This window comes from Artibeus jamaicensis, unplaced genomic scaffold, assembly GCF_021234435.1.
Source record: "Artibeus jamaicensis isolate MK-2021 breed Jamaican fruit bat unplaced genomic scaffold, CSHL_Jam_final contig_64, whole genome shotgun sequence".
Lineage (NCBI taxonomy): Eukaryota > Metazoa > Chordata > Mammalia > Chiroptera > Phyllostomidae > Artibeus > Artibeus jamaicensis.
Window position 1 is genome coordinate 5,157,959 of NW_026521911.1, and position 25,074 is coordinate 5,183,032.

At 41.3% G+C, this 25,074-nt stretch overlaps 1 protein-coding gene across 2 annotated transcripts in view; it reads right to left on the minus strand.

The window, feature by feature from the left end:
- GDPD4 (glycerophosphodiester phosphodiesterase domain containing 4) overlaps positions 1-25,074 on the minus strand; it is a 102,750-nt gene that overhangs the window by 3,833 nt on the left and 73,843 nt on the right. For both annotated transcript variants that reach the window (XM_053670782.1, XM_053670784.1), the window contains 4 exons: positions 24,329-24,483; positions 9,284-9,431; positions 7,767-7,849; positions 6,994-7,046 (listed from right to left, as the gene is read on the minus strand). In XM_053670782.1, coding sequence (XP_053526757.1) covers positions 6,994-7,046; positions 7,767-7,849; positions 9,284-9,431; positions 24,329-24,483 — 439 coding nt within the window. The remainder of the gene's footprint in view (positions 1-6,993; positions 7,047-7,766; positions 7,850-9,283; positions 9,432-24,328; positions 24,484-25,074) is intronic.

A 25,074-nucleotide genomic window follows, 5' to 3' on the forward strand; every position in this document is an offset into this window, starting at 1 on the left:
CTGTATATCCTTCCAGCTGTGGGGGTTTGTGTTATATCAGCATGGCTGAAAGTGTTGCCCACATTTCATTTCCTTTCTGATTTTCTTGAGTGTGCTTATTTGTTCTTTCAGGTACTGAGAGAAAACTTTTAAAATATCCAACTACAGGAGAAACAAAACCTTTCACTTTTTGTTTCCGTGTTTTGAAGCCCTGATTTTGAGTGCATACATAGCTTTATTTATGACACCTCCCTGATATACTGGTCTCTTCCTCACTATGGAATCTGGTTTTGTTCCCAGTGATCTCCCATGTTTTCAGATATTATTTCTCATGCTGATTGTTTGCAATTTTCCCCATTCTTTTTCTTTGAATCTCTGTGTCTCTGTATTTTAAGTATTTCTTTTGTATACCACATTTCTTTTGTATATGGTTGGTACTTTTTAAAAAGTATCTACCTGACACTCTCTACATTTGATTTGAGTACTTAGTCCATTTATATGTAATGTAATTAATAAAATAGTTAGATTTATGACTAGCATGACTCAACTTGTCTATTTTTTTCTGTTATTTTTCTTCCTTTGTTCTCCTTTTCCTGAATCTACCTGCTATAAGATATAGTATTCTGCTAGTTTTGAAAAAGTAGGTTGCCATGTTGTGAAAGGGCCATATGGCTAAGACCCGAAGGTAAACTCTGAGAGCTCAGAGCGAAACCCTGTCATCAGTGATCAAGGAAACAGGGACGACTTCAGACCTACAATTGTAAGGAATGAAATCCTGCCAAACACCAGTGAGAATGGAAGCGGACTTTTAAGTCTCAGATGAAATCTCAGCCTAGCAACTCCTTGAATTTAGCCTGGTGGGACCCAAAGCAGACAGAGGACCTCTATTTTAGCCTCTGGTGAGACTCTAAGGAGAGGACCCAGCCAGTCCACGCCTAAATTCCTGGCCCACAGAATCTGTGAGTGATAAATTTGTGTAGTTTTAAGCTTCTAGGTTTGTGGTAATTTGTTACACAGCAATAAAAAAGGAATATATACAACAATAAAATCTAAGCACAGAAATAGTCTAAAAATAAAAATGAACAGCCCCAGTAACCTGTGGAATAATATCAAACTCTCGCATATAGGCAGTTGGAATACCAGAAGAAGGATAGGGGCAGAAAAATATCTGGAAACTACAGACTAAAAATGTATCACATTGGATGAAAATGATGCCCTGACTGGTCCACGCAGTCCAGCACACCACAAGTGTGACACACACACACACACACACACACACACACACTCATGTGCACCACTACAGTGAGCCACAACCAAATCACTGGAACCCAGTAACAAAAGAAAACATCATGAAATTATTCAGAGAAAGAGGACATTTACTAGCAGAGGAACAAAGATAAAAGTGGGAGACTGTTTCATCTTGGAAGACTTTTTATAAGAAACTAAGAAGACAAAAGACTGATTCTTCAAAGTGATAAAAAATATATCCTGATGAATACTTTTTCTAATGCACTGTAGCCACTTCCTTCATTTAATGTGTTTGTATCTTTCTATTTTCCTTCAAAACTTCTCTCCTATCCATGAGTTCCTCACCACTTCCGTGCTCTTTTCATTTCTTGGCTGGATTACTGTTATAGGCTGAGTTGTGTGCCCCCCCAATTCACATGTCAAAGCCTTAACCTCAGTACCTTAATCTAAACTGTACTCAGTGGTAGAGCCTTTCAAGAGTTGATTAAAGTGAGGCCGTTAGGGTGGGCCCTGAGCCACTCTGACTGGAGGAGGGAAAATCTGAAGACAGATAGATAGACACTGAAGATGCGTGTGAACACTGAGGGGAGGCTGTGGGAGGGCCCAGCATGGAGGGGGCTGCCTGCCAGCCAAGGACAGAGGGCTCAGAAGAAAGCAAACCTGCTATGACTTCTGCCAAGATGGAGGCATAGGTGGAAGCATTGCGCCTTCTTGCACAACCAAGTTTAAAAACAACAAACTTTTAGCAACAAAAACACAGCCAAACAACAGAAAATTGAACTACACAGAAGTCTGACAACAACGAACCCTTCAGCCAAACCGGTAAGAGGGGCAGAGCCAGCAGCAGAGCGGGGTCAGGCAGAAAAGATCCACCGGAACGACCCGGGCTCTCGACCCAGGCGCCAGCAGCCGTGGGTGGATCCCAGGTGTGGAGAAGCAGGCAGACCCACTGAGGGCTGATCTGGGTCACACATTCACCCACAGATAAACTGGTGAAGGAGCGAGCAGTGAGAGGGACCGCACAGTCCCCAGCAGCATGAAGCAGCAGAGGGGACTGCCATTGTCCCTCTCTGACCCCGCCCCCACATACAGTGTCACAAACCAGTAACCTGGGTGGCCCTGCCCTGGTGAACAACTAAGGCTCTGCTCCCCACACATAACAGGCACGAACAGATCAAAACACAGCTCAAGAACAACTCAGAGCCCCAGAGCCGATAAATCTAAGTGATGAAGAAATAGCCAAATTTTCAGATGCATAGTTCAAAACACTGGTGATTTTGAACACTGGTGATGCTCACAGAACTGGTTGATTTTAGTTACAAATTAGAGGAACATATGAAGGCTAAACTAATTGAAATGAAGGGAAATGCACAGGAAACCGATACTGATGGAAAGGAAACTGGGACTCAAATCAAAGGAGTGGACCAGAAGGAGGGAAAAAATGACCAAACAGAAAAGGATGAAGAAACAAGAATTCAAAAAAACGAGGAGAGGCATAGGAACCTTCGGGACATCTTTAAACATTCCAACATTCGAATTATGGGGGTACCAGAAGGGGAAGAGGAACAGTCATGAGTGGAAAACTTATTTGAACAAATAATAAAGGAGAACTTCCCCAATCTGGCAAAGCAAATAGACTTCCAGGAAATCCAGGTAGCTCAGAGAGTCCCAAAGAAGTTGGACCCAAGAAGAAACACATCAAGGCACATCATCATTACATTAGCAAAATTAAAATGAAGGAGAGAATCCTAGAAGCAGCAAGAGCTAAGGGGACAGTCACCTACAAAGGACTTCCCATCAGACTGTCAGCAGATTTCTCAAAACAGACCTTACAGGCAAGAAGGGGCTCGAAAGAAGTATTCCTACTCATGAAATCCAAAGACCTACATCCAAGATTGCTCTCTCCAGCAAAGCTTTCATTTAGAATGGAAGGGCAGATAAAGTGCTTCCCAGATAAGGTCAAGTTCAAGTCAAGGAGTTCATCATCACCAAGCCCTTATTATATGAAATGTTAAAGGACTTATCTAAGAAAAAAAAGATAAAAAAGATGAACAGTGAAAGGACAGCAAACTCACAGTTATTAAGAACCGCACCTAAAACAAAAGCAAACTAAGAGGATAGCTAGATCAGGAGCAGAACCATAGAAATGAAGATCACATGGAGGGTTAGCAACAGGGGAGTGGGAGAAGGAGAAGTGGGGAGAAGGTACAGAAAATAAGTAGCATAGACGGTAGGTAGAAAATAGATAGGGGGAGGGCAAGAATAGTAGGGGAGATATAGAATCTAAAGAACTTGAGACACGTGGTCATAAACTAAAGGGGGGGAATGGTGGGGGAGGGGGTGTGCAGGGTGGAGGGGAATGAAGGGGGGAATAGAACTGTAATGGCATAATTAATAAAATATATATTAAAAAAAGAAAGCAAACCTGCTGACATACTGATCTTGACTTTCTAGCCTCAGTAAACGTGAGATAAATAAATTCCTGTTGGGACTTCTGGCCAAGATAGAGGTGTAGGTAAGCACACTGTGCCTCCTCACACAACCAAAATAAGGAAACAACAAGTTAGAAACAAAATAACAACCAGAGATGACAGAAAATTGAACTGTATGGAAGTCCGACAACCAAGGAGTTAAAATAGACACATTCATCCATACCAGTAGGCAGGGTGGAGGCACAGCCGCTCAGAGAAGGTCGTGGTAAAAAAAGCGGTGGCACTGGGCACGCAGGCAGCAGCTGACAAACCCCAGGCACGCAAGACAGCAGTGGGGGGACCCTGGGCACACAGGCACAGGCTGGTAGCAGGCAGACCCAGTGAGGCAGCGATTGTGAAGCAGGGCATGGTGTGCAAGGTGGCTGGCTGACCAGGCTGTCCCACATTCACATGCAGATAAACCAGGCAAAACTGAGGAGCGAGACAGACCACACAATTTCCAGGGGTCCCAGCTCCAGGAAATAAAGCCTCAAAACACCAATTGAAAACACCTGTGGGGGTTGAGGTGCAGGAATAGACTCCCAGCTTCACAGGAGAATTCACTGGAGAGATCCACAGGTTCCTAGAACATACACAAGCCCACCTACCAGGAATTATCACCAGAAGGGCCCAGTTTGCTTGGGGGAAGTGGTGGAAGGGACTGAAATCCCAGAGAGAGAAGAGCAAGCGCCACTGTTCCCTCTCAGACCCCACCCCCTAATACAGCATCACAACCTAGAGACATGGGATGCCCGGCCCTGGTGAATACTAAGGCTCTGCCCCTCATACATAACAGGCATGACCAGACCAAAAAAAAAAAAAAAGGGGGGGGGCCCAAACAGAAGAACATTTCAAAGCTCCATAGCAAAGCTAATTAAGCGACAAAGAGACAGCCAACCTATCAGATGCACAGTTCAAAGCACTGATAATCCAGATGCTCACAGAACTGGTTGAATTTAGTCACAAATTAGATGAAAAAATGAAGGCTATGCTAATTGAAATGAAGGAAAATGCATAGGAAAACAATAGTGATGAAAAGAAAACTGGTACCCAAATCAATGGAGTGGACCAGAAGGAAGAAAGAAACAACCAAACAGAAAAGAATGAAGAAACAAGAATTTGAAAAAATGAAAAGAGGCTTGGGAACCTCCAGGACATCTTTAAATGTTCCAACATCAGAATTATAGGGGTACTAGAAGGGGAAGAGGAACAGCAACAAGTGGAAAACTTATATGAACAAATAATAAAGGAGAACTTCCCCAATCTGGCAAAGCAAATAGACTTCCAAGAAATCCAGGAAGCTCAGAGAGTCCCAAAGAAGTTGGACCCAAGAAGGAACACACCAAGGCACATCATCATTACATTAGCCAAGCTGAAAATGAAGGAGAGAATCCTAGAAGCAGCAAGAGCTAAGGGGACAGTCACCTACAAAGGACTTCCCATCAGACTGTCAGCAGATTTCTCAAAACAGACCTTACAGGCAAGAAGGGGCTCGAAAGAAGTATTCCTACTCATGAAATCCAAAGACCTACATCCAAGATTGCTCTCTCCAGCAAAGCTTTCATTTAGAATGGAAGGGCAGATAAAGTGCTTCCCAGATAAGGTCAAGTTCAGGTCAAGGAGTTCATCATCACCCAGCCCTTATTACATGAAATGTTAAAGGACTTATCTAAGAAAAAGAAGATAAAAAAGATGAACAGTGAAAGGACAGCAAACTCACAGTTATTAACAATCACACCTAAAACAAAAGCAAACTAAGAGGACAGCTAGATCAGGAGCACAACCATAGAAATGGAGATCACATGGAGGGTTAGCAACAGGGGAGTGGGAGGAGGAGAAAGAGGGAGAAGGTACAGAGAATAATTAGCATAGACGGTAGGTAGAAAATAGACAGGGGGAGGGCAAGAATAGTAGGGGAAATGTAGAAAATAAAGAACTTATGAACACGGACATGAACTATAGGGGGGAATGTGGGTGGGAGAGGGTGTGCAGGGTGGAGGGTAATAAAGGGGGAAAATGGGACAACTGTAATAGCATAATCAATAAAATATATTAAAAATAAATAAATAAATTCCCATTGTTTCACCCAGTCCAGTCTGGGACATTTTGTTATGACAGCCCTAGTTTAGTCATACAACTACCGAAAACAATGAGGACGCTGGAATACACCTTCAGACCTCTTACCAGCAGGTCAGCGATCTCAAGATCCGTGTAACTCAGAGTCACCTGAGAACTCTCTGCCCCTCTGCAGAGTCGGGCAACCGCGGTTCAAACCTTCAGTTCCACAGCAGGAAACACCACTGCCTTCCATTTAACTCACTCCAATTTCTGAACTTCTTTTTCCACCATCTCTGCGATCCATTCCTGACTCTAAGCATTGGATCACTCAGGTACCCGCCCCTGGTGCATAGCATCTCAGGACAGTCACCCCTGTCCACAGAAATTGAATGAATTCATGCCCTTGGGAGTTTACTAAGGCTCCGGGAGCTGTGTAAGGAAACTGCACCATGTGCTGCAGTCCCCTGCTTCCTGACTGGCTTTCCCACTGCCATTGCACTGGCTCCCCGCACCCACAACACACTGCCTGGTTGTCTCCTTTTGAAAATTAAAGCCAGCTGTCCTTCCCCTTACTGGCCTATGTCACTTCCTCAGCCCCGGAGTTCTCCTGCTGAATAATGAATTACTGTGATTCTACCCCTTTACACAGAAATCCAGCACATCGCTCCCTGATTTGAATCTCATTTGCCATCTCCCCATTGCTTACACGCAGAGCCCAGACCTCAGTCCAGCAATTCAGGACCTCCACAGTGTTCGCCCCCCACTCCAACACACGTCACCCACAGTGACGTGTCCTGCCCATGAAGCACACTTAGCCCTGACAGCCACAGAAGCCTCTCTGACCTGGACCTAGGTGCTGGGCCCATGGTGTCAACTGCTATCCTCTCGTCTGCGTCCTCAATGTTCTCTGTGGGCCAACCCTCTGCTCTCTTGGGCCACCCTCACAGACACTTCCTAGTTAGCTTCAGCCCTTCTCAGAGTGCCTGCTACAAAGTGTGATGAAAGAATATATGAACAAGTTAACAAATAAACACCACGTTCAAACACTTCCAAGGGGTCCACTGATTAAAGACTCAAGTCCAGAATGAAGCCTGATGTCAAGGGTCCTCCAGCATCTGCGCCCAGCCACACCCCCACCCTCAACTTCCCAGACTCCCTCAGCCCTTGTCAGCCACATGACAAGGAGGCCCTGCCATCTGCAGGCACTGGGTAGCCCAGGGGTGGCCTCTGGCTTTACCTGTGTGACTGCTGGTGGTTTCAAAGACTTTTTCTTTTTGGCTCTCTCTCCACCTGGAAGGAAGCAGACCATCCTTGAATCTCACAGATCTCTTCCAGAAATAACAATAATCTAAGGCAGTAGCCAGAAAAGAAACATCACCCAGTCAAGTTCTCACTTAAGAACTTGCACTTCCCCCTGCAAAGGAAAACTCACAAATAAAGACATGATGGGCGTGACGAAGGCCCACACACTCTAGCTAAGCTCCTCTACCAGGATGTCTCCTCTCCCACCGAACCTGGCAACCCTGTAGCATTTTCCCAGCAAAGATCCTCAAATGCCATCTTCTTGGACAGATACACACTGTTGTCTGGGAAGGGGCAGTGATTTCCCCGGGTCACTGACAACTACGGGGCAAGTCCAGGGCTAAGAGCCAGGCCTCCACGTCTGTGGACCTGCTCTTTGCACCGCATCCTGCTGAGTTCCAGACAGTCTCCACCCTCTGTCCCCTCAGGGGAATCGCACTGAGTCTGTGGCAACAGGCTGTTACTGAGAGTGAGTGACAGCCCTTACCCCTAAAACACTGTCTCGTGCTGAGGAGGTGGAAGGGGTGTGAGGAGTTGCAGGCAGTTCGAGAGGAAATGAAGGGCTGGGATTATTAACCTGCCTTCCTGAGAACTTGCCATAGGGGATATAATATAGGAAGAGTGTTTAACTGTTTCCTTAACTTTCCATGAGAACCATTTACACTTTATTTTGGGAAAAATTCATTAAAGTTATAAACATATACTTACCAATGGAAATAAAATATGGCAACAATAAAAATAAAAGAAACAATATCCAGGAGAAGCCACATGAACACATAGTAACCTGGTGTCTGCAAAACAGAAAACAAATCACTTTCAAGTCAAAGAACTTTACAGACGGAAGGGATTTTTGATCATATGGGCCAAGCCCCCTGTCTGCTGCAGGCCTGGGGGCAGAGTGGAGGGGCAGCAGACCCGCCCAGGAGCCTGTCTGGTGCGGTGGCCTCCAACACAGAGAACACCTGTTGCTACCTAACAGTGACCCTCCACGTGTGGGGGCTCTACAAGGGATGCGATGCACACCCTCCACACAGGGGCCTGGGGGAGTCCCAGAGAAGTCACATAGCAAGCCTGCTCTGAACCCAGGACTACGGCCCAAGTTCCGTGGGCTCCCGTGCCCTGTGTTTTCATGGCACAGCTTCCCAAACCTGGCTGTGCGCCCAGATCTACAGTAACACCTGTAGTAATACAGGTCCCGGGTCTGCTGCAGACCTCAGGAATGAGAACTCCTGCATTTTTCACAAGCTCCTCAGGTGAGACTGAAGCAACCAGTCTGTGAGCTAGCATTTAGAAATCACTGTTCTACATCGAGATGCTTCAAGTAAGTAGGCTGCAATTATAATTCTCCCTGAACATGCCCCCTCCTGCACGCTCCTCCAGGGGCCTGAATCGCCCCTGTCCCAGAGCTCCATCTCCTGGGGCCTCTGGTGTGACTTTCCTAATTCCCAGCTTGGACCCTCCCTTTCTCCCTCTCCTGTTCCCCCTGCCAGTTTTACTTGATGCTACTGGGTGGCACTTTTTACTCTTTCTTAGGCCATTCTCCCCCATCCCAAGGATTTCCTTGGACTGAATAATAATATCAATAAAAATACTAGTGATCATGATAATAATAACAATGAGCAATTAATGAGCATTTACAGGACCTAAAAAATCGTTCTAAGCGTGTTTAGCATATTTTCACACCGAATCCTCACAACAGCCCTGCTAGGCTGGTACCATAGAAGCTCTAAACCAAAGTCCACTAAACTGAGGCTGTTACTGACCCCTGAGAAACTCACTAACTGGGGCTTTGGCCTGCTTCGAGATGCGTACCGGGTGAGCATCACCAAGCAACGCCAAGAATAAGTTGTTCTTGCTCCTAAATGGCTTCAAACAGGTGCATCCATTGCATAATTGTGCAGTGCAATTAAATGTTACTTAAATCTGTAACATCTGAGTGAAAAGTATGCAATGTGACCTTGCTATTTCCACCCTCATCCACCTTGAACCTGGACTTGGTCATGTGATTTTCTTTGGCAATACAACAGTTCCAAGTTCACAGTAGGATTTCTCACACAGTAGGATTTGTGTGAGAAAAGGGAGAACACCACACCTCCAAAATTGCAGATGTCTCTGCTCCTAAGTAGCTCCCCAGGGACTGCACCCTGGGCAATATAGGGGTTGGGTAGCGTATGCAGACACCTATCACAGCAGACTTGGGAGAGCCATCTGGACAAGCAGCTCACCATGAGGTAGTAAGGGACATGCATCTGCCTCAGGAGCTGAACGTTGTCAGTGGTCACTGAGTGAATCCTGGAGCACCACGCCAGCGAGAAGAGCCAGGGCTCATTGACGATGTACAAGTTGATGGTGATGTTAGCTTCTTTGTAATCTCTGGAACAAAAACAGAACCCATGGGGGATTGAGACTTAATCTTAGCCTCATGGCTACCATGTTTGTGAAAGGCTAAATCACCAGGAGCACCCAGTCCTTAATAAACAACTTAAGATATGATATGCAGGTGGGTGCATTTTGCAATGAGATAAAAAAATGGGTTTATTACCTCTACTCCCACACCACAGTGGCGTGCTAGTGAACTGGACGGCCTAGAACAGGAGTGTCGAACTCATTCTCACCGCAGGCCACATCAGCCTCTCGGTTGCCTTCAAAGGGCCGAATGTAATTTCAACTCCTTAACAGTTAAGGAGTAGTTACATTTATACAGTCCTAAAATTATTTCGGCCCTTTGAAGGCAACTGAGAGGTTGATGTGGCCCATGGTGAGAATAAGTTTGACAACTCTGACCTAAGGGATAATAAAGAAAAAAAAAAAGAAAAGCCCTACATGCAGTATTTGCTAATTTCCATGGTGTAAATTGTCTGACCACAGCCAATTTTAAGCTACCATCAGTAAACCAGGTTCTCAGTTTTTGAACAGTTGATAACAGGCTCCCACACACTGGTTTGCACTGACTCCAGCACACCACTGGGTACTTACCACCCTTCATTGCATCTGCCTTCCCATGGGTCTTCTGTACTTGAGTACAAGCAAATTAAACAAAGACAGTGTCTCATTCATCTTTTTATACCCAGTACCTAGCATAATATTTCCCTTCATACGTAGTATTCAAAGGAATGAATAAATGAATTCCAATGTGATGAATATTTAAATTTCAAATAAGAAGAATTTTTATAAAAAACGAGTAGAGGGAATGGCGCCCAACTCTTCCCAATACACAAAGTGCTAGTAGATGCCTGGGCACTGTCTCCAGAAGCAGGAAGAAGAGAACTAGAGGAACACCTAGTAATTCTAACCAAGTTGTCATTTTCAAGGATTCAACTCCTCAGAAAATACACCATGTAAGGCCTTCAAGGATGTTTTACAGCCTGAGATGGTAGAGCCTGTTGGAAACAGCTCCGTAAGCCAGGCTGTGAGCCCCTCCTCTGCCACACACAAGCTTGGCGCGTGTGTATCTTTGTATCAACTGCAGAACAAAAACAGTGAGGCCTCCTTTGCAGGAGGGTTGTCAACTCGTTGCCCAGCATGTCTGTGAGGCAGTTCTACAGATCACCTAAACATGAATTAAACAAATAGAAGTAAGGGAACAGTAGTAAAAAGCTACCTTCTTATTTTTTTGAAACCAACACAGAAAAACCAATCACATTTTTATTTGGTAATAATGAACAGATAGAAACTAAAATGAAAAACACAGTCCCACTAACAATCACTCCAAAGAAAATTAAACAGTTATCTTAACAAAGTTCAGGATGTGTAAACTGAAAATACAAAATCTCGATGAAAGTAATCAAAGAAGATTTAAATGAATGGAGAGACACGTGTGTTCATGGATCGAAAGAGTCAGTACCACAAAGATGCCAATTCTCCTCAAACTGATTCGCAGGCTTAATGCGATGCCCAGCAAGGTTTTTTTTTTGTACAATTAGGTCAGCTGATTCTAAAATTTAAATAAAAAGGTGCAACCCCCAAATAATTTTAAAAATCCTGGAAAGGAAGATAATAAATTCAGAGAGAATCACTCTACCACATTAAGGGTTTATATAGACCTACAGTAATCAAGACAGTATGGTATTAGAGAAGAGACAGACACATAGTTCAGTGGAACATAATTTCATAGCCAGAAATAGACCTGTATGAATATGCTCAAATGGTTTCTGATAAAGGTGCAAAAGCAATTCAGTGGAATAAGAGAGATTTTCAACAAATGGTGTTGGATGAATTTTGCATAGGCAAAAACAAACCGAAAAAAAAAAAAAACTTGACCTACCCCAATTTATATAAAAATTACCTCAAAATGGATTACAGACTTAAATATGTAATATAAACTTGTAAAACTTTAGGAAAAATAGGAGAAGATCTTTGAGAACTAAGGGTAGACAAAGCGTTCTCAGACTTGACACTCAGAGCATGAGCCACAAGAGGGAAAGTGACGTTACACCTCATCAGAATGAAAACTCTTTTGCTGCTGAAGACCCTGTAAAGAGGATGCTACGGCCTAGTTACAGACCGGGGCAAAATATTTGCAAACCACATATCCAACAAAGGACCAGTATTTATAATATATAAAGAACTCTCAAAAGTCGAAAATGAAAAACATCAAGCCATCCAATTAGAAAAGATAGGAAGACACTGCACTGAAGAGGGTGTGCCATTGGATGACCTGTCAGAGATCAGAACTTAAACCACACTGAGGACGCACTCACACGCCCATCAGAATGGCTGCAATGAAAAAGCGGCAGTGCCCAAAACTGGCAAAGATGCAGACTCAGGATCACCAGACATTGCTGGTGGGATTGTTAAAGGGTGTAGCCCCTTTGAAAAACTAGAGTTTCTCAAAACTAAACAAGTAATGACCATACCTCTGAAACTGTATTCTTGGGCATTTATCTGTAGAAATAAAAACGTGTGTACACAGGAAAGGATTCTGAGGAGATGCAGAGAAGGGAGTACCAGAAAGGTGTCTCCTCACTTAGACAACAACTGCACTGGCAGAATCTGCTAATGTAACTATTTTGGAACTGTGAAGTCTATTGGAGGCTTGCAACTTCCAGAAGAGGCTATGGATGGTAAGTGATTAATTTTGGTCAATTTCAGTATTTAGCATATTAGCAGTTACCCATCCCCCACCCCCTAGCCCCATGGCAGGCAGCTATGCACAAGTTCCTGGAGCAGCTTGTGCGCAGCTTGCGCACAGCTTGTGGGGGCCAAGGTGGGCAGGTCTCTGATACTGTAACAGGGGGTAGGGGGACCCCCCTGAGAATGGGGATGGGTGGGAAAGCACAGAAGACTGCATTCATGCGTCACCCTGCCTACAGGGACATGCATGCTTGACTCAGCTTCTGCTGCACAAAGGGCTGATGCTTAGAACTAGGGAAGTGATTGGATGGGAGGGACACACCCTCCCATGTACATCTGTGAGGGGATTATAGGGGCTGCCTTTAAAAGAACACAGGAAAAATGTGCACTTTTGCTCTCCCTTCCCCTGGGTAGTTGGTTGTATTCTCTGCACCCACCCCTGGTTGCTCTGAGACCTGTCTGTCCAGTAGCATAGTGGGCACAAGAGAGCACAGGAGGCTTGGGTAGGGCAGGGGGTCTGTGGCTTCCCACCTGCTACCTGAGTGCTCCTCTGTCAGGGGCTCCTCTGGTGGGGGCCTAGTGACTGTGGCTTCTGCTGTGACTGCTGCTCTGCCAGCTCCAGCCCAGACAGGGCCTCGGATCTACACCAAGAATGTGTGGGACGGGGCTTAGTCTACGGATCTGTGCCAGTCCTGGAAGCCTGGTGGCAAGGCAATGAGCCCCACACCCCTCCCCCACACGGGAAGCTGCAGCGATGCTGACGACCGGGTCAGGTTCTGACACAGGTTTTGCGCAGCCAGGCACACTGACACACCAGAGCACAGCAGCCACGGGAAGAGGACGGTGAGCTGCGAGTAAGACACTTGGATGCACAGGTTGAAGCCAGATAAGCCACTGCGATTCTTAAGGGACAGTACCTTCAGGTGGGAGGAGAAATTCCTGATGGAACCTTGAACTGAGCCGGCAGAGTGTGGCAGGGTGATTTTCTTTGAAGCGTTTTAAAGGAAACTAGCTTTGAGGCAGAAACCTGCCAATATTTCAAGCTGTATATACTTTAAATAAAGGATTCCTTTTCCTTTTCACCAGACTCTGCCTCCAGAGTTTTTGCCTGTGGGTGGTGAGCAGTAGGGCCCCACTGGCTGTTCTGGAACAGGACGAGGCTCTCGGGTAACAACAGGATCACTCACTGATGCTTCTGATCAGAGCGGTGTGACAAGGAAAGAAGCCCCTGCTGTTCCACTTCCTTCCACTGTTGCACACCCCTTCCCTACCAGCTGAAGTGACTTTCGGGATTTAAAGGACCAGTGATCGTTCTTCCCCTTTATTTTTCTCTTTTTCTTTTGGGATCCAGATATTAAATATGAGGACACGAAGCAGCTGCAAACAGAGGGAGTATTAGCAAGTGACTGTGTGCGTCTGAGGGAAGAAACAGAAGGGACATGAGAAAGCTTTGAGGTTTATGCCTCAGGCTGTTCCTTGGCACAGAGGCAGCCAACCCACCCACCAACCAACCAATAAATACATAAGGAGAAACCGCAAACCCTGAGGAAGGGGGAGAACCGAGGAAGGGTGAGAATCTGGAGTTACCAGATTATTACATTTGAGTGTTCTGTTTTTCCCCTCAAATCACAAGCAGCCCCGGCCAGTGGTTCCGTTGGTTGGGTATCAATCTGCAGACCTAAAGATAGTGGGTTCGATTCCCAGTCAGGGTACAGGCTTGGGTTGTGGGTTTGGTCCCTTGTTGGGGCACACACAAGAGGCAACCAATTGATGCTTCTCACATCATTGTTTCTGTTCCTCCCTTCCCCTCGCTCTGGAATCAATAAAAGAAAAAAATCACAAAGCAAACAAAACAAGAAGGTAGGCTCCATTAACGGGGAAAAAAATCAACAGAAACTGTATGTGAAAAAGTTGCTATATTAGACAATGACTTTATAACAATCACCTTAAAGGTAATCAAAGAACTAGAAAAAGATGTGAATAAAATAAAAAAGAAGATGAACAAAATGGCAATGTTAATAAAAGGACAGAAAACCTAAAGAGAAACCAAAAAGTTCTGGGGCCGAAAATACATACAGTACCTGAAATGAAAATTTGACTATTAGGATTCAAAGGCAAATCTGAGCAGTCAGAATAAAGAATAAATGAACTTTAAGATAGAACAATTAAAGTTAATGAGTCTGGAAAAAAGAAAGAAAACAATGAAAAGTGATCAGAATCTGCAAGATCTGTTGTTTACCACTGAATAGACCAATACATGCACACATGCAGTGTTACAATCTCGGAAGGAGAAGAAAGAAGCAGAGAAAATATCTGAAGAAACCATGCTGCTAAGTCTGATGAAAGATGTGAACACAAACATCCAGGAAGCCCAGTGAACTCCAAGTAAGATGAATTCAAAGAGACCCACATGGAGACACACTTTAATCAAACTTTCAAAAGACAAAGACAAAAAGAGAATCCTAAAGCACCAATAGAGAAGTGACTTGTCACATACAAGGGATCTCAAATAAAATCGTTAGTGAAGTTCCCATCATAAACTCTGAAGGCCAGACGGCAGTGAGCCCACATAGGCAAAGTGTTAAAAAAAAAACTGTCAGCCAAGAATCCTATATCCAGCAACACTGTTTTTTCAGTCTGAAGGGAAAACTGATAAAACCCTAGATAGACGAAAGCTGAGGAAGTTCATGGACACTAGATGTGCCCTACAAGGAAAGACCAAGGGAGTGTTGAAAGGTGAAATGAAGACACTAACTACATAGTAACTCAAAACTGTATGGGGAAACAAAGACTTCAATAGCAGTAAACGCATGGAAAATCATAACATCTAGTACTGTAACAATGGATTGTATATAAACTCTTTCATGTCTATGTGATTAAGAGACTAATACATCTGAAAAACAATTATTATTCTAAAAGCTAGCATTATTTTAACTTTAGTTTTTTAACTCCATGTATTTTCTATATAATTTAAAGACTAATGCATTTTAAAATGGTTAGTTTCTGTTTGAGGGCATAGAATGTGTAAAGTTATATTTCTCTGGTAGCAACAACTGAAAAGGATAGAAATGGAGCTGTTAAAAAACAACAGAGTTTTGCATATTATTGGAGTTAAGCTGGTATAAATTCAAAAAAAGTGTTATAACTTTTAGAACATTAAATACAGTTCCCATGGTAACCACAAAGAAAACAGGCATAGAATATACACAAAAGGAAAGGAGAAAAGGATTTAAATGTTTCAGCACAAAAAACCAACTAAAACCAAAAGATAATAGTAATGCAGACAATAAGGGACAAACCACAGAGCATACAGAAATAACAAAATATCAGATGATAGAAGCAAAATAACAAGTATTTGAAGAAAGGACTGAAGTAACAAAATGACAAAAGTCTTTTCTCATCAGTAATTATTTTTTAAAAAATGGATTAAAGTCAAATTTAATGAAAGGATAAAAACACATGATTTAACTTCATGCTGTCTATAAGAGACTCACTTTACATCCAAAGACACAGGTAGGTTACAAGTGAAAGGGTGAAAAAAAATGCTCCATGCAAAGAGTAACCAAAAAGAACAGAGGTGGCTGTACTAACATCAGACAGAATGGAGTTTATATCAAAAGGTTACAAGAGACAAAGAAGGACATTATACATGTATATTAATAAAACATTTAGTATAGCAAGAACATAAGACAATCATGAACATTTACATACCTAATGACAGACCAGCCAAATTTCTAAAGCAAAAATGGACAGAATTGAAGGGAGAAATAGGCATCTTACAATAATAATTGAGAACTTTAACATTCCACCCTCAATAATAAATAGAAAAACCAAGCAAAAGTTAAATAAAGAAATACAGAGCTCAGCCCTGGTCCAGTGGTTCAATTGGTTGGAGCGTTGTCCTATATGCCAAAAGGCTGTGGGGTCCATCCCCGGTCAGGGCACACACCTAGGTTGTGGGTTCCATCCCTGTTGGGAACCACTCTGCCTGGTTTCAGGAATTGTAACTGCCTCCCATGGTTAAGGCTGAGTGAGTGACCTCCAGAATGCCAGCCATTAAGGAGGCAAAGCTGATAGCAAATGCTGCCTCTGCTTCCTCCCCTGCCCCCAATGCATGGTCGGATAGTCGATGATGGTTAAGACTCCTCAGAGGAGGGGCAACCTAAGCCAGACACGATCACTTGGAAGTCCCTCAGGGAAGGACTCGGGGGGATGCAGCAAAGAGGGAGTGATGGACTTTCACCCCCTGGCCATTCTGACATAACCCAAGTCCCCACGTCCTCTGGGAGAAGGGCTTCCTGGCTCTTATCCACTTAAGCCTGAAAACCTGTGATGGGGGAGGTGGTACAGACTCTTGCCGGCTAGAGTGGGATCCGGGGTGATGGGGCATAAGAAAGAATTCCTAAAAGTCCTGTGAAGCCTGCTTTGCTAAGAGTGCTTTCATTCATATGATAAGGGTCCGAGCAGGAAATGAGTATGTCTCCCAAAGTTTCTGCAACCCCCTTTCCTGACAGACACTGACTCAGACTAAGCCTCAGATTTCTTTGAAATGTTATCTATATAACATTTGATTCTTACCACCTGTATTCCTGTGTATTACAACCCAATAAGAGTCATTGAGGAAGGGGCTCATGGCCTTTCTCCTCTGAGAGACTGGCCACCTCTCCTCCCCAAGCAGATCATGTCTTGGTAGTGTTACTTTCATCCGTGGTGAACGGATGGACTTGCTGACAAAGTTGCCCCCACACATCCCTGGTCAGGGCACACACCTAGCTTGTGGGTTTGATCCCCAATTGGGGTGGATACAGAAAACAACTGATCAATGTCTCTCTCCCCCTGTCCCCATCAATAAACATATCCTTGAGTAAGAATTAAAATTTTAAAAAAGAAGACAAAAAAACACAAGAAACTAACTATTTCTAAGATATATACAACACTCAAACTGACAATAACCGCTTATACATTCTTCTCAAGTGCACAGGGGACATTTTCCAGGATGACCACATATTAAGCCACAAACTGTCTCAATAGATTTAAAATGATGACAGCATACAAAGTGTCTCCTCCTACCACAGCAGGATGAATTTGGAAGTCAGTAACAGAAGAAAAACTGGAAAATTCACACATTTGTAGAGGTTAAACACCATACTTTCAAATAACCAATGGATAAAAAAATAAGATGCTATGGAAATTGGGAAATACATGAATAAAAATTAAAAAACAATATACCAAAACTCATGGGATGCAGCAAAAGTTATTCTAGGGGAGAAATTTATAACTATAAATACTTACATTTAAAAAACAGAAAGAAAAGCGGTGCCCAGCTAGCTCAGTTGGTAGAGCATGAGACTCTTAAAAAACAGAAAGAAAGAAGAGAGACAACAATTCCAAATAAATGACCTAACTCTACAACTTAAGAAGGCAGAAAAGACAACAACTTGATCCAGCACAGCAAGTGGAAGAAAATAATAAAAAATAGGGAAGACATTAATGGAATAGAAAATAGAAAAACGACAGAAAATCAATGAAACTAAAAATTATTTCTTTGGAAAGATCAACACTGTTAAACCTTTAGCTAGGTACAAGTAAGAGAAAATACTCAAATTAGTGAAATCGGAAATTAACATAAGGACGTTAACCAATTTTACAGAAAAAAAAGGTTATACAAGAGAACTATGAATAACTGTTCCCCATCAGATTGGATAACCTACATGAAATGGACAAAATTCTAGAAACACAAAATGTACCAAGACTGAATCCTGAAACACAGGAAAATGAGAAAATCTATAATGAGTAAAGAGAACGAATCATCAACCAAGAATCTCTCCAACAGGGGCCATCAAGGAACATGTATAAAGGACACATGGACAAAGCCAAAGGGGGTATAGGTTCCAGGGTAGGAAGTGGGGATGGGTGGGGCAAGGGAGGGGTGGGGTGAAAACAGAGACACTTGTACATGAATAACAACAACAACAAAAAATCTTCTCAACAACGGAAGTCTTGGAGCCAATGACTTCACTGGTGAATTCCACCTGACATTTAAAAAAAGAACAGGATTTCTACATCAAAAAAACCAAACAAACCAACAAGAATGTCAAGGATGTGGAAAAGTTGGAAACCTTGTGCACTGTTGGTACAACAGCTGCAGAAAACAACATGGTGGTTCCTTAAACAATTAGAATTACTATATGATCCAGCAATTCCATGTCTGAGTATACAGGTATACTTAGAGATAGCGCAGGTTCAGTTCCAAACCACCAGAACAAAGCGCAGATATCAACAAAATCAATAAAGTAAGTTACATGAATTTTTTGGTTTCCAAGTGCATGCAAATGTTACTTTTATATCATAATACTGTAGTTCATTAAGTATGCAATAACATTATACCTAAAATAATAATATACACATGTTAATTTTAAAATACTTTATTGCAAAAAATGCTAACCATCATCTAAGCTCTCATCAGGTTGTAAGCTTTTTGCCAGTGGAGGGTCTTGCTGCAATGTTGATGGCTGCTGATCAGTCAGGGTGGTGGTTGCTGAAGGCTGGGGTGGTTGTGGCAATTCCTTGAAATAAGACAATAAAGTCTGCCCCATCAATTGATTCCTCCTTTCATAAATAATTTCTCTGTAACATGCAATACTATTTGACAGCATTTTACCCACAGTGAAAGTTCTTTAGAAATTGGTGTCAATTCCTTTCAAACTTTGCTACTGCTTTATCAACTAAGTTTATATGTTATAAATCCTTTCTTGTCATTTCAACAATATTCACAGCATCTTCATCAGGAGTAGATTCCATCTTAAGAAACCATTTCCTTTGCTCATCTTTAAGAAGCAACTCCTCATCTATTAAAGTTTTATCATGAGATTGCAGCAATTTAGTCACATCTTCGGGCTCCACTTGGAATTATAATTCTCTTGCTATTTCCACCACATCTGCGGTTACTTCCTCCACTGAAGTCTTGAAGCTCTCCAAGTCATCTATAAAAATTGGAATCAATTTCTTCCAATCTCCTGTTAATATTGATATTTTGACCTCTTCTTATGAATCACAAATGTTCTTAATGGCATCTAGAATAGTGAATCCTTTGTAGAAATTTCTTTATTTACTTTGTCCAGATCCACCAGAGGAATCACTACCTATGGCAGCTAGAGCCTTACAAAATGTATTTCTTTTTTAATTGTTGTTCAAGTACAGTTTTCTGCCTTTTACCCCATACCAGCCCACCCCCCAGCCCTTTCCATTTCCCTCCCATTTCCACCTCCCCTTGTTATTATCCATGTGTCCTTTATACTTGTTCCTGCAAACCCTTCCCCTTTTCCCCTGAAATTCCCTCCCTGTTAAGAAATGCAAAATGCATTTCTTAAATAATAAGAATTCAAGTTCAAAATTACTCCTTGATACATAAACTAAAGAATAGATGTTGTGTTAGCAGGCATAGAAACAACATAAATTTCATTGTACATCTCTATCAGAGTGCTTGGGTGACCAGATACATTATCAATGAGCAGCAATATTTTTAAGGGTATCTTTTTTTCAGAGAATCTCTTGCCAGGTTTAAAATAGTCAGTAAACCATACTGCAAACAGAAGTGCTGTTAACCAGGCTTTCTTGTTCCATTTATAGGGCATAGGCAGAATAATTAATGAGCATAATTCTTAAGGGCCATAGGATTTTCAGAATGGTAAATGAGCACTAGCTTCAACTTAAGGTCACCAGTTGCATTAGCCTCAAACAAGAGAGTCAGCCTGTCCTTTGAAGATTTGAGACTAGGCATTGATTTCTCTTTCCTAGCTTTGAAGATCCTACATGACCTTTCATTCTAATATAAAGCTGTTTCTTCCACATAGAAGATCTGTTGTTCAGTGTAGCCACCCTCATTAATCACCTTATCAACCTGCTGTAGCTTCCACATCAACACTTTCTGCTTCACTTTGCACTTTTATGTTATGGAGACAGTTTCTTTCCTTGAACCTCATGAGCCAACCTTTACTAGCTTCCAACTTTGCTTCTGCAGTTTTCTCACCTTTCTCAGCCTTCACAGAATTAAATATAGTTAGATCCTTGCTCTGGATTAGGCACAGCTTGAGAGACTGTTGTGACTAGTTTGATCTTCTATCCAGATCACTAAAACTTTCTCCATATCAGCAATAAGGGTGTTTCACTTTCTTATCATTTTTGAACATTCACAACTTAGCTGTTTGGCACAAGAGACCTAGCTTTTGGCTTTGCTAGGCTTCCAACCTGCCCTCCTCACTAAGCTTAATCATTTCTAGCTTTTAATTGAAAGTGAGAGACATTTGATTCTTCCTTTCACTTGAACATTTAGAGGTATTGTAGGGTTAATAATGGGTCAAACATTCCCATTCAAAGGCAGAGGTTGTCCAACTAAATATAAAAGCAAGAACCAATAATATTCTTTTTATGGGAGATGAACTTTAAATAAATAAAGATGCAAATCAGTTGAAAGATAAATTACAGAAAAAAAGGTATAATACAAACACTAATTATAAGAAAGCTAGTGCGGCAATATTAATAAAAGAAAAAGTAATCTTTAAATAAGAATTATTACCAGACACAATGGACATTTCATAATGAAAGGGTCAATTCACCAAGAAGACCTAACAATTCTAAATGCATATACAACCTAACAAAAGCATTTTAAAACATTAGAAGCCAAAACAACAACAATAACAACAACAAAACAGAGCCAAAGAGAGATACACAGATCAACAATCATAACTGGAGACATTAACACTCCCTTCTGGGAACTGGCAGATGAGGCATAAGGAGCCATTCATTTCTTCCTGACTGGGGAGTTTGCTCCCAGAAGGAAGAAGGAAGGCAGAAGACTCGGTCTAATCTTCTTGTCAACATGATAACTACATCTTCTGTAAATATAAAAAAATTCACTAGAAAGAGAGCCTTTATATAGAAAATATTCTTTAAAGGATGCTTCTTAAGTATTTCTTTATCACATATTTTGTTAGTAAAAATAGAATGTGGATTTATGAGGCAAGGGTCCCTGGAGAAGGTCACATAAGCTACGCAACTCCCTGGGAGTATTAAATGGAGATGTTTTGTGACTCAAGTGCTCCTCTTCTGTGTGGAATATCACCGTGGGCCTGACAGCATGTGTCCAACAGAGGAAGACAATCGTGGAGCTGGAATCAATGTTCCTGACTTCTCCTTGCTTTGCCTGAGCCTTTTGATTTCCAAGTTATCTTTGAGATTAGTAATTAATAGTATTAAGTTCTCTGATATATATCAGTTTGATCTGCAACCTAAACCCTTGTGTTCACTTAACAGAAAAAAATTCACTATAAAATGTTTGAAAAAACCATAAACCAATTTAAACAAATTGACATTTGTAAACTACTAAATCCAGAAACTGAACAGAACACATTATTTTAGGTAGTCACAGGAAGTTCAGCAAGACAAATGATAGAGTGAGCCATAAGACAAGATTAAATAATTTTAAAAGTTCTGAAATCATACAGAAATGTTCTCTCATCAAAATGAATTTAAATCAGAAATCAGTAACACTAAGATAGCTGAGAAACCTTGAATTTTAAAAATGTTAACACACTTCTAAACAACCTATGCATAAAGTGGAAAATAAGGAAAATTTAAAATATTTTAAATTGGATGATAATGAAGGCAGTGTATTGAAATTATTTGTGGAATGTTATTAAAGCAATGTTTACAAAGAAATTTATAGCTTTAAGTGTTTACATTAGAATAGGAGATCTAAAATCAACTACCTCATTTTCTACATAGGTAAAGAAGCTGGCTGATTAAGAAAAGCAAAATAAACCTATCGTAAATCAAAGAGAAAAAATAGTAAAGCTAAGAGTAGAAATAATAAACAGGAAAGCAAATATGCAAGAAAAACTAACAAAGTCAGTATTTGGTGTTTTGAAATAATAAATAAAATCAATAACCTCCTAGCAAAACCATCCAAAAAAGCTGGGAAAGTAAAAATTTTTAATATCAAAATATACCAGAACTAGAGGTGATAGGTGTACAACACTGTGAATGTATGCAATGATACTGTATTGTATATTTTAAATTTTTATGCAAATATCACCTTAATAAATCAGTTTTTTAAATTAAAAATTTCAAAAAAAACCACTTAAAAATCCCCACATCAGAAATAAAAAAGAGGACATCTTTCTATTAATATAATTTTAATTTAAAATAATGCATTTAAAACAGTTTGTCAACATGGCAAGGTCACAGCTGCATGTGGCCGTGGTCTGAGGGAACTAGCGAGTGAGCACAGACCAGAGAAAATGCATTGAAAATGCCAGCAGGATCTCCAGTATTCTGGTCCTAAACATCACACAAATAACTGAAGGCATAACTGTTTAATATCTTAGGGGCATGATGTGAAATAATGTCCAGCTCATGAAGTTATTAGTATAAAGTCAGCTTTGTAGTATAGCTTTATTGGAAAAGCCCTTATGCTTCCTACTAGAACATATGATTTCCTTAAGGAAAAGGATGATGCCTTGCTTATGTTGACTTTTCAGATGAAACTATTATGCTGCACTCTACATATTACTACTCAATAAGTATTTGCTGAACTAAAATAACTGTTTAGCTTTGTAATAGGACTCAGGATATGGCCAGCACCCCCTTAATTCTAATGTCAGTTGAAGCTTTGTCCATGTAACTATGGCCAAGGAATAAATTTAAAGGCTCAGTGGCAAAATAATTTGGACTCTGTAATCCATCAAACCTACATTTTCCCTGTTTGGTCTCCTACTGACCAACTGTATTAACCATGGCCAATTACCTAACCTCTCTGAAATCTTCCTCTTTAAAGCCGAAGTTTCCTCATTTGCAAAATGGGCGCCAAGACAATTTCCAGGGCACAGAATATAAGGATGGTAAAGATAAAAGCAGAAGCTAACATTTATTGTGTTCTTACATTTACCTAGCATTTTGTTATGTGCATAATTAGAATGATCTCATTTAATAATTTAATGACTCAACAAGGTTATTGTTATTTTCAATTTACAAATGGGAAAACTGACAATTAGAAACTTGTCCAAAGTCCTATGTGTAGCTAAAGAGTAGTCCAGGATTTGAAAAAGAGTCTGGTCTACCAACCACAGAACTTGAACATAATAAATGCTTAATAAATAGAAACTCTTAAAATTCTTTCTCAACTACTGGATTAATCTAAATTATGATTAAAAGAAAAGCAAGTCATATTAGAGCCATTTGCTTTTTAAAAAATGTTAAAATTATAGCTACATTCAAAATAGAGGAGTAGTTGGGGAAAGAGAAATCTTCTAGTTAGAACATGAAGGTAACATAATTTTCCAGTGCTAAGAAAGAGATGTATGGTATGTTCCACCAGCCCCCGGGCAAGCATTAGAAAAAGCAGGAAGAGACACAGAGATGCGTTCCACAGCTTCGCTCACAGCTTGAGGTACAGAGAGTTACCTGGCGGAATCTTTATTAAGCCCCAAAAGATTTTGGATGTATTTACCTCCAAGGATGCCTTCATCTCCTAAATATTTAGAATTAACTGAAAAACTATTTTTAAGTATCAAGAAAAAGGGGATACACATTAAATTAAGAAGTAATTCATAACAGTTAAGTTTGAAAAAGTTATCATTTTATTCCCAGGTGCTTTTAAGTTTGAAAACTGTCTCTGACTACATATTCATCAATGTGGTGGTTAATAATTTTAGTTTCTTCCCATCTTGGCTGCTTTAACTTTTTAAAATAATGATTTAGTAATGTCCTTAATTACTCCTATTAGAAATCTGGCTCTCTGGACCACAAACATATTCATGAGGTACTGAAGTTCATTTAACAATGGCAGGAGGAAATAAACACCTTTTAATAAAAATAAACACCTTTTTGAGTTCTGAGGTTGTTTTCAACAATAACCTTATAAAAAACAAAAATGCCAAGCATACAAAAACGAGTATTGAATGATGAGAGACTGAAGCACATGGGAGAAGGGCTAGTCTATACTTGGTGAATGTTTGTTGGTAGAGGGAGAAAGAAGGAAAGAGAGGAAAGAGTGAGAAGAGTGGGATAGGGGATTCCAAACAGACAGCCACACACAGAAATCCTGAGATGGAAAGGGGAAGCTACACAGTTTGGTCGGAATGCAGGTCTTTGTGCAAGGGAGGCAATACGTGCCAAGAGAGGTGTGGCCACGCACTTACTTCAACCCGTTGTAGAACAACTTCTTGTAGTCAACATTTATTATACTGATGTTTTCTCTTGTAAGTACTTCAATGGGGGTTAGCCGGCCTACTTGCTGAAAACCAGGAGCTTCCAACTTGACATAATTCCTTTCACTATTTGGCAGCCAATAAATCTGTGAGAAAACAGGAAACCGTTCAGTTTGTACCTGTCTAGGTACAAACAGTCCCATGTAGGACAGATAGAGCCCCATTCCAGCACTGGTAACAGTATAGGGAGCAGAGAGGGATTCCAGCCCTTGGCCTAATATTGTCTAATAAACTCTTACAATGGGGCTTTCACCAGTCGTTCTGCAGCTGAGTTTTCTCAGGTAACATCATGGGGGTCAGGGGCCCATTGTGTGCAGATAGACTCACACTGACAAGGTGGATAAGGGGGTAGCAGGTGTGGATGAAAGGTGAGAATCATAGGCATCTCCTCTGGCTAATGCTGCTAAACATCATCTTTGAGAGGGCTCATTTCCTGCCAACAGGGAATGCTATTATGACTCATCTGTGCAAATAGTTCAATTGTTAAAAAGACCCATTTTTTCACTCATAGCACTCTTCCATATTTTGAAAATTTAAGAGATTTGAAATGACTGACTACCGCAATGCAGAGAGTTGCTTCTGAAAAATGTGATGAACAAATCTCTGCTCAAATGAGAACCAGTATATCCATCATTAATTCAAGCCAAGTCTTCAAAGCCTTAGTGTTCCCCAGGCCC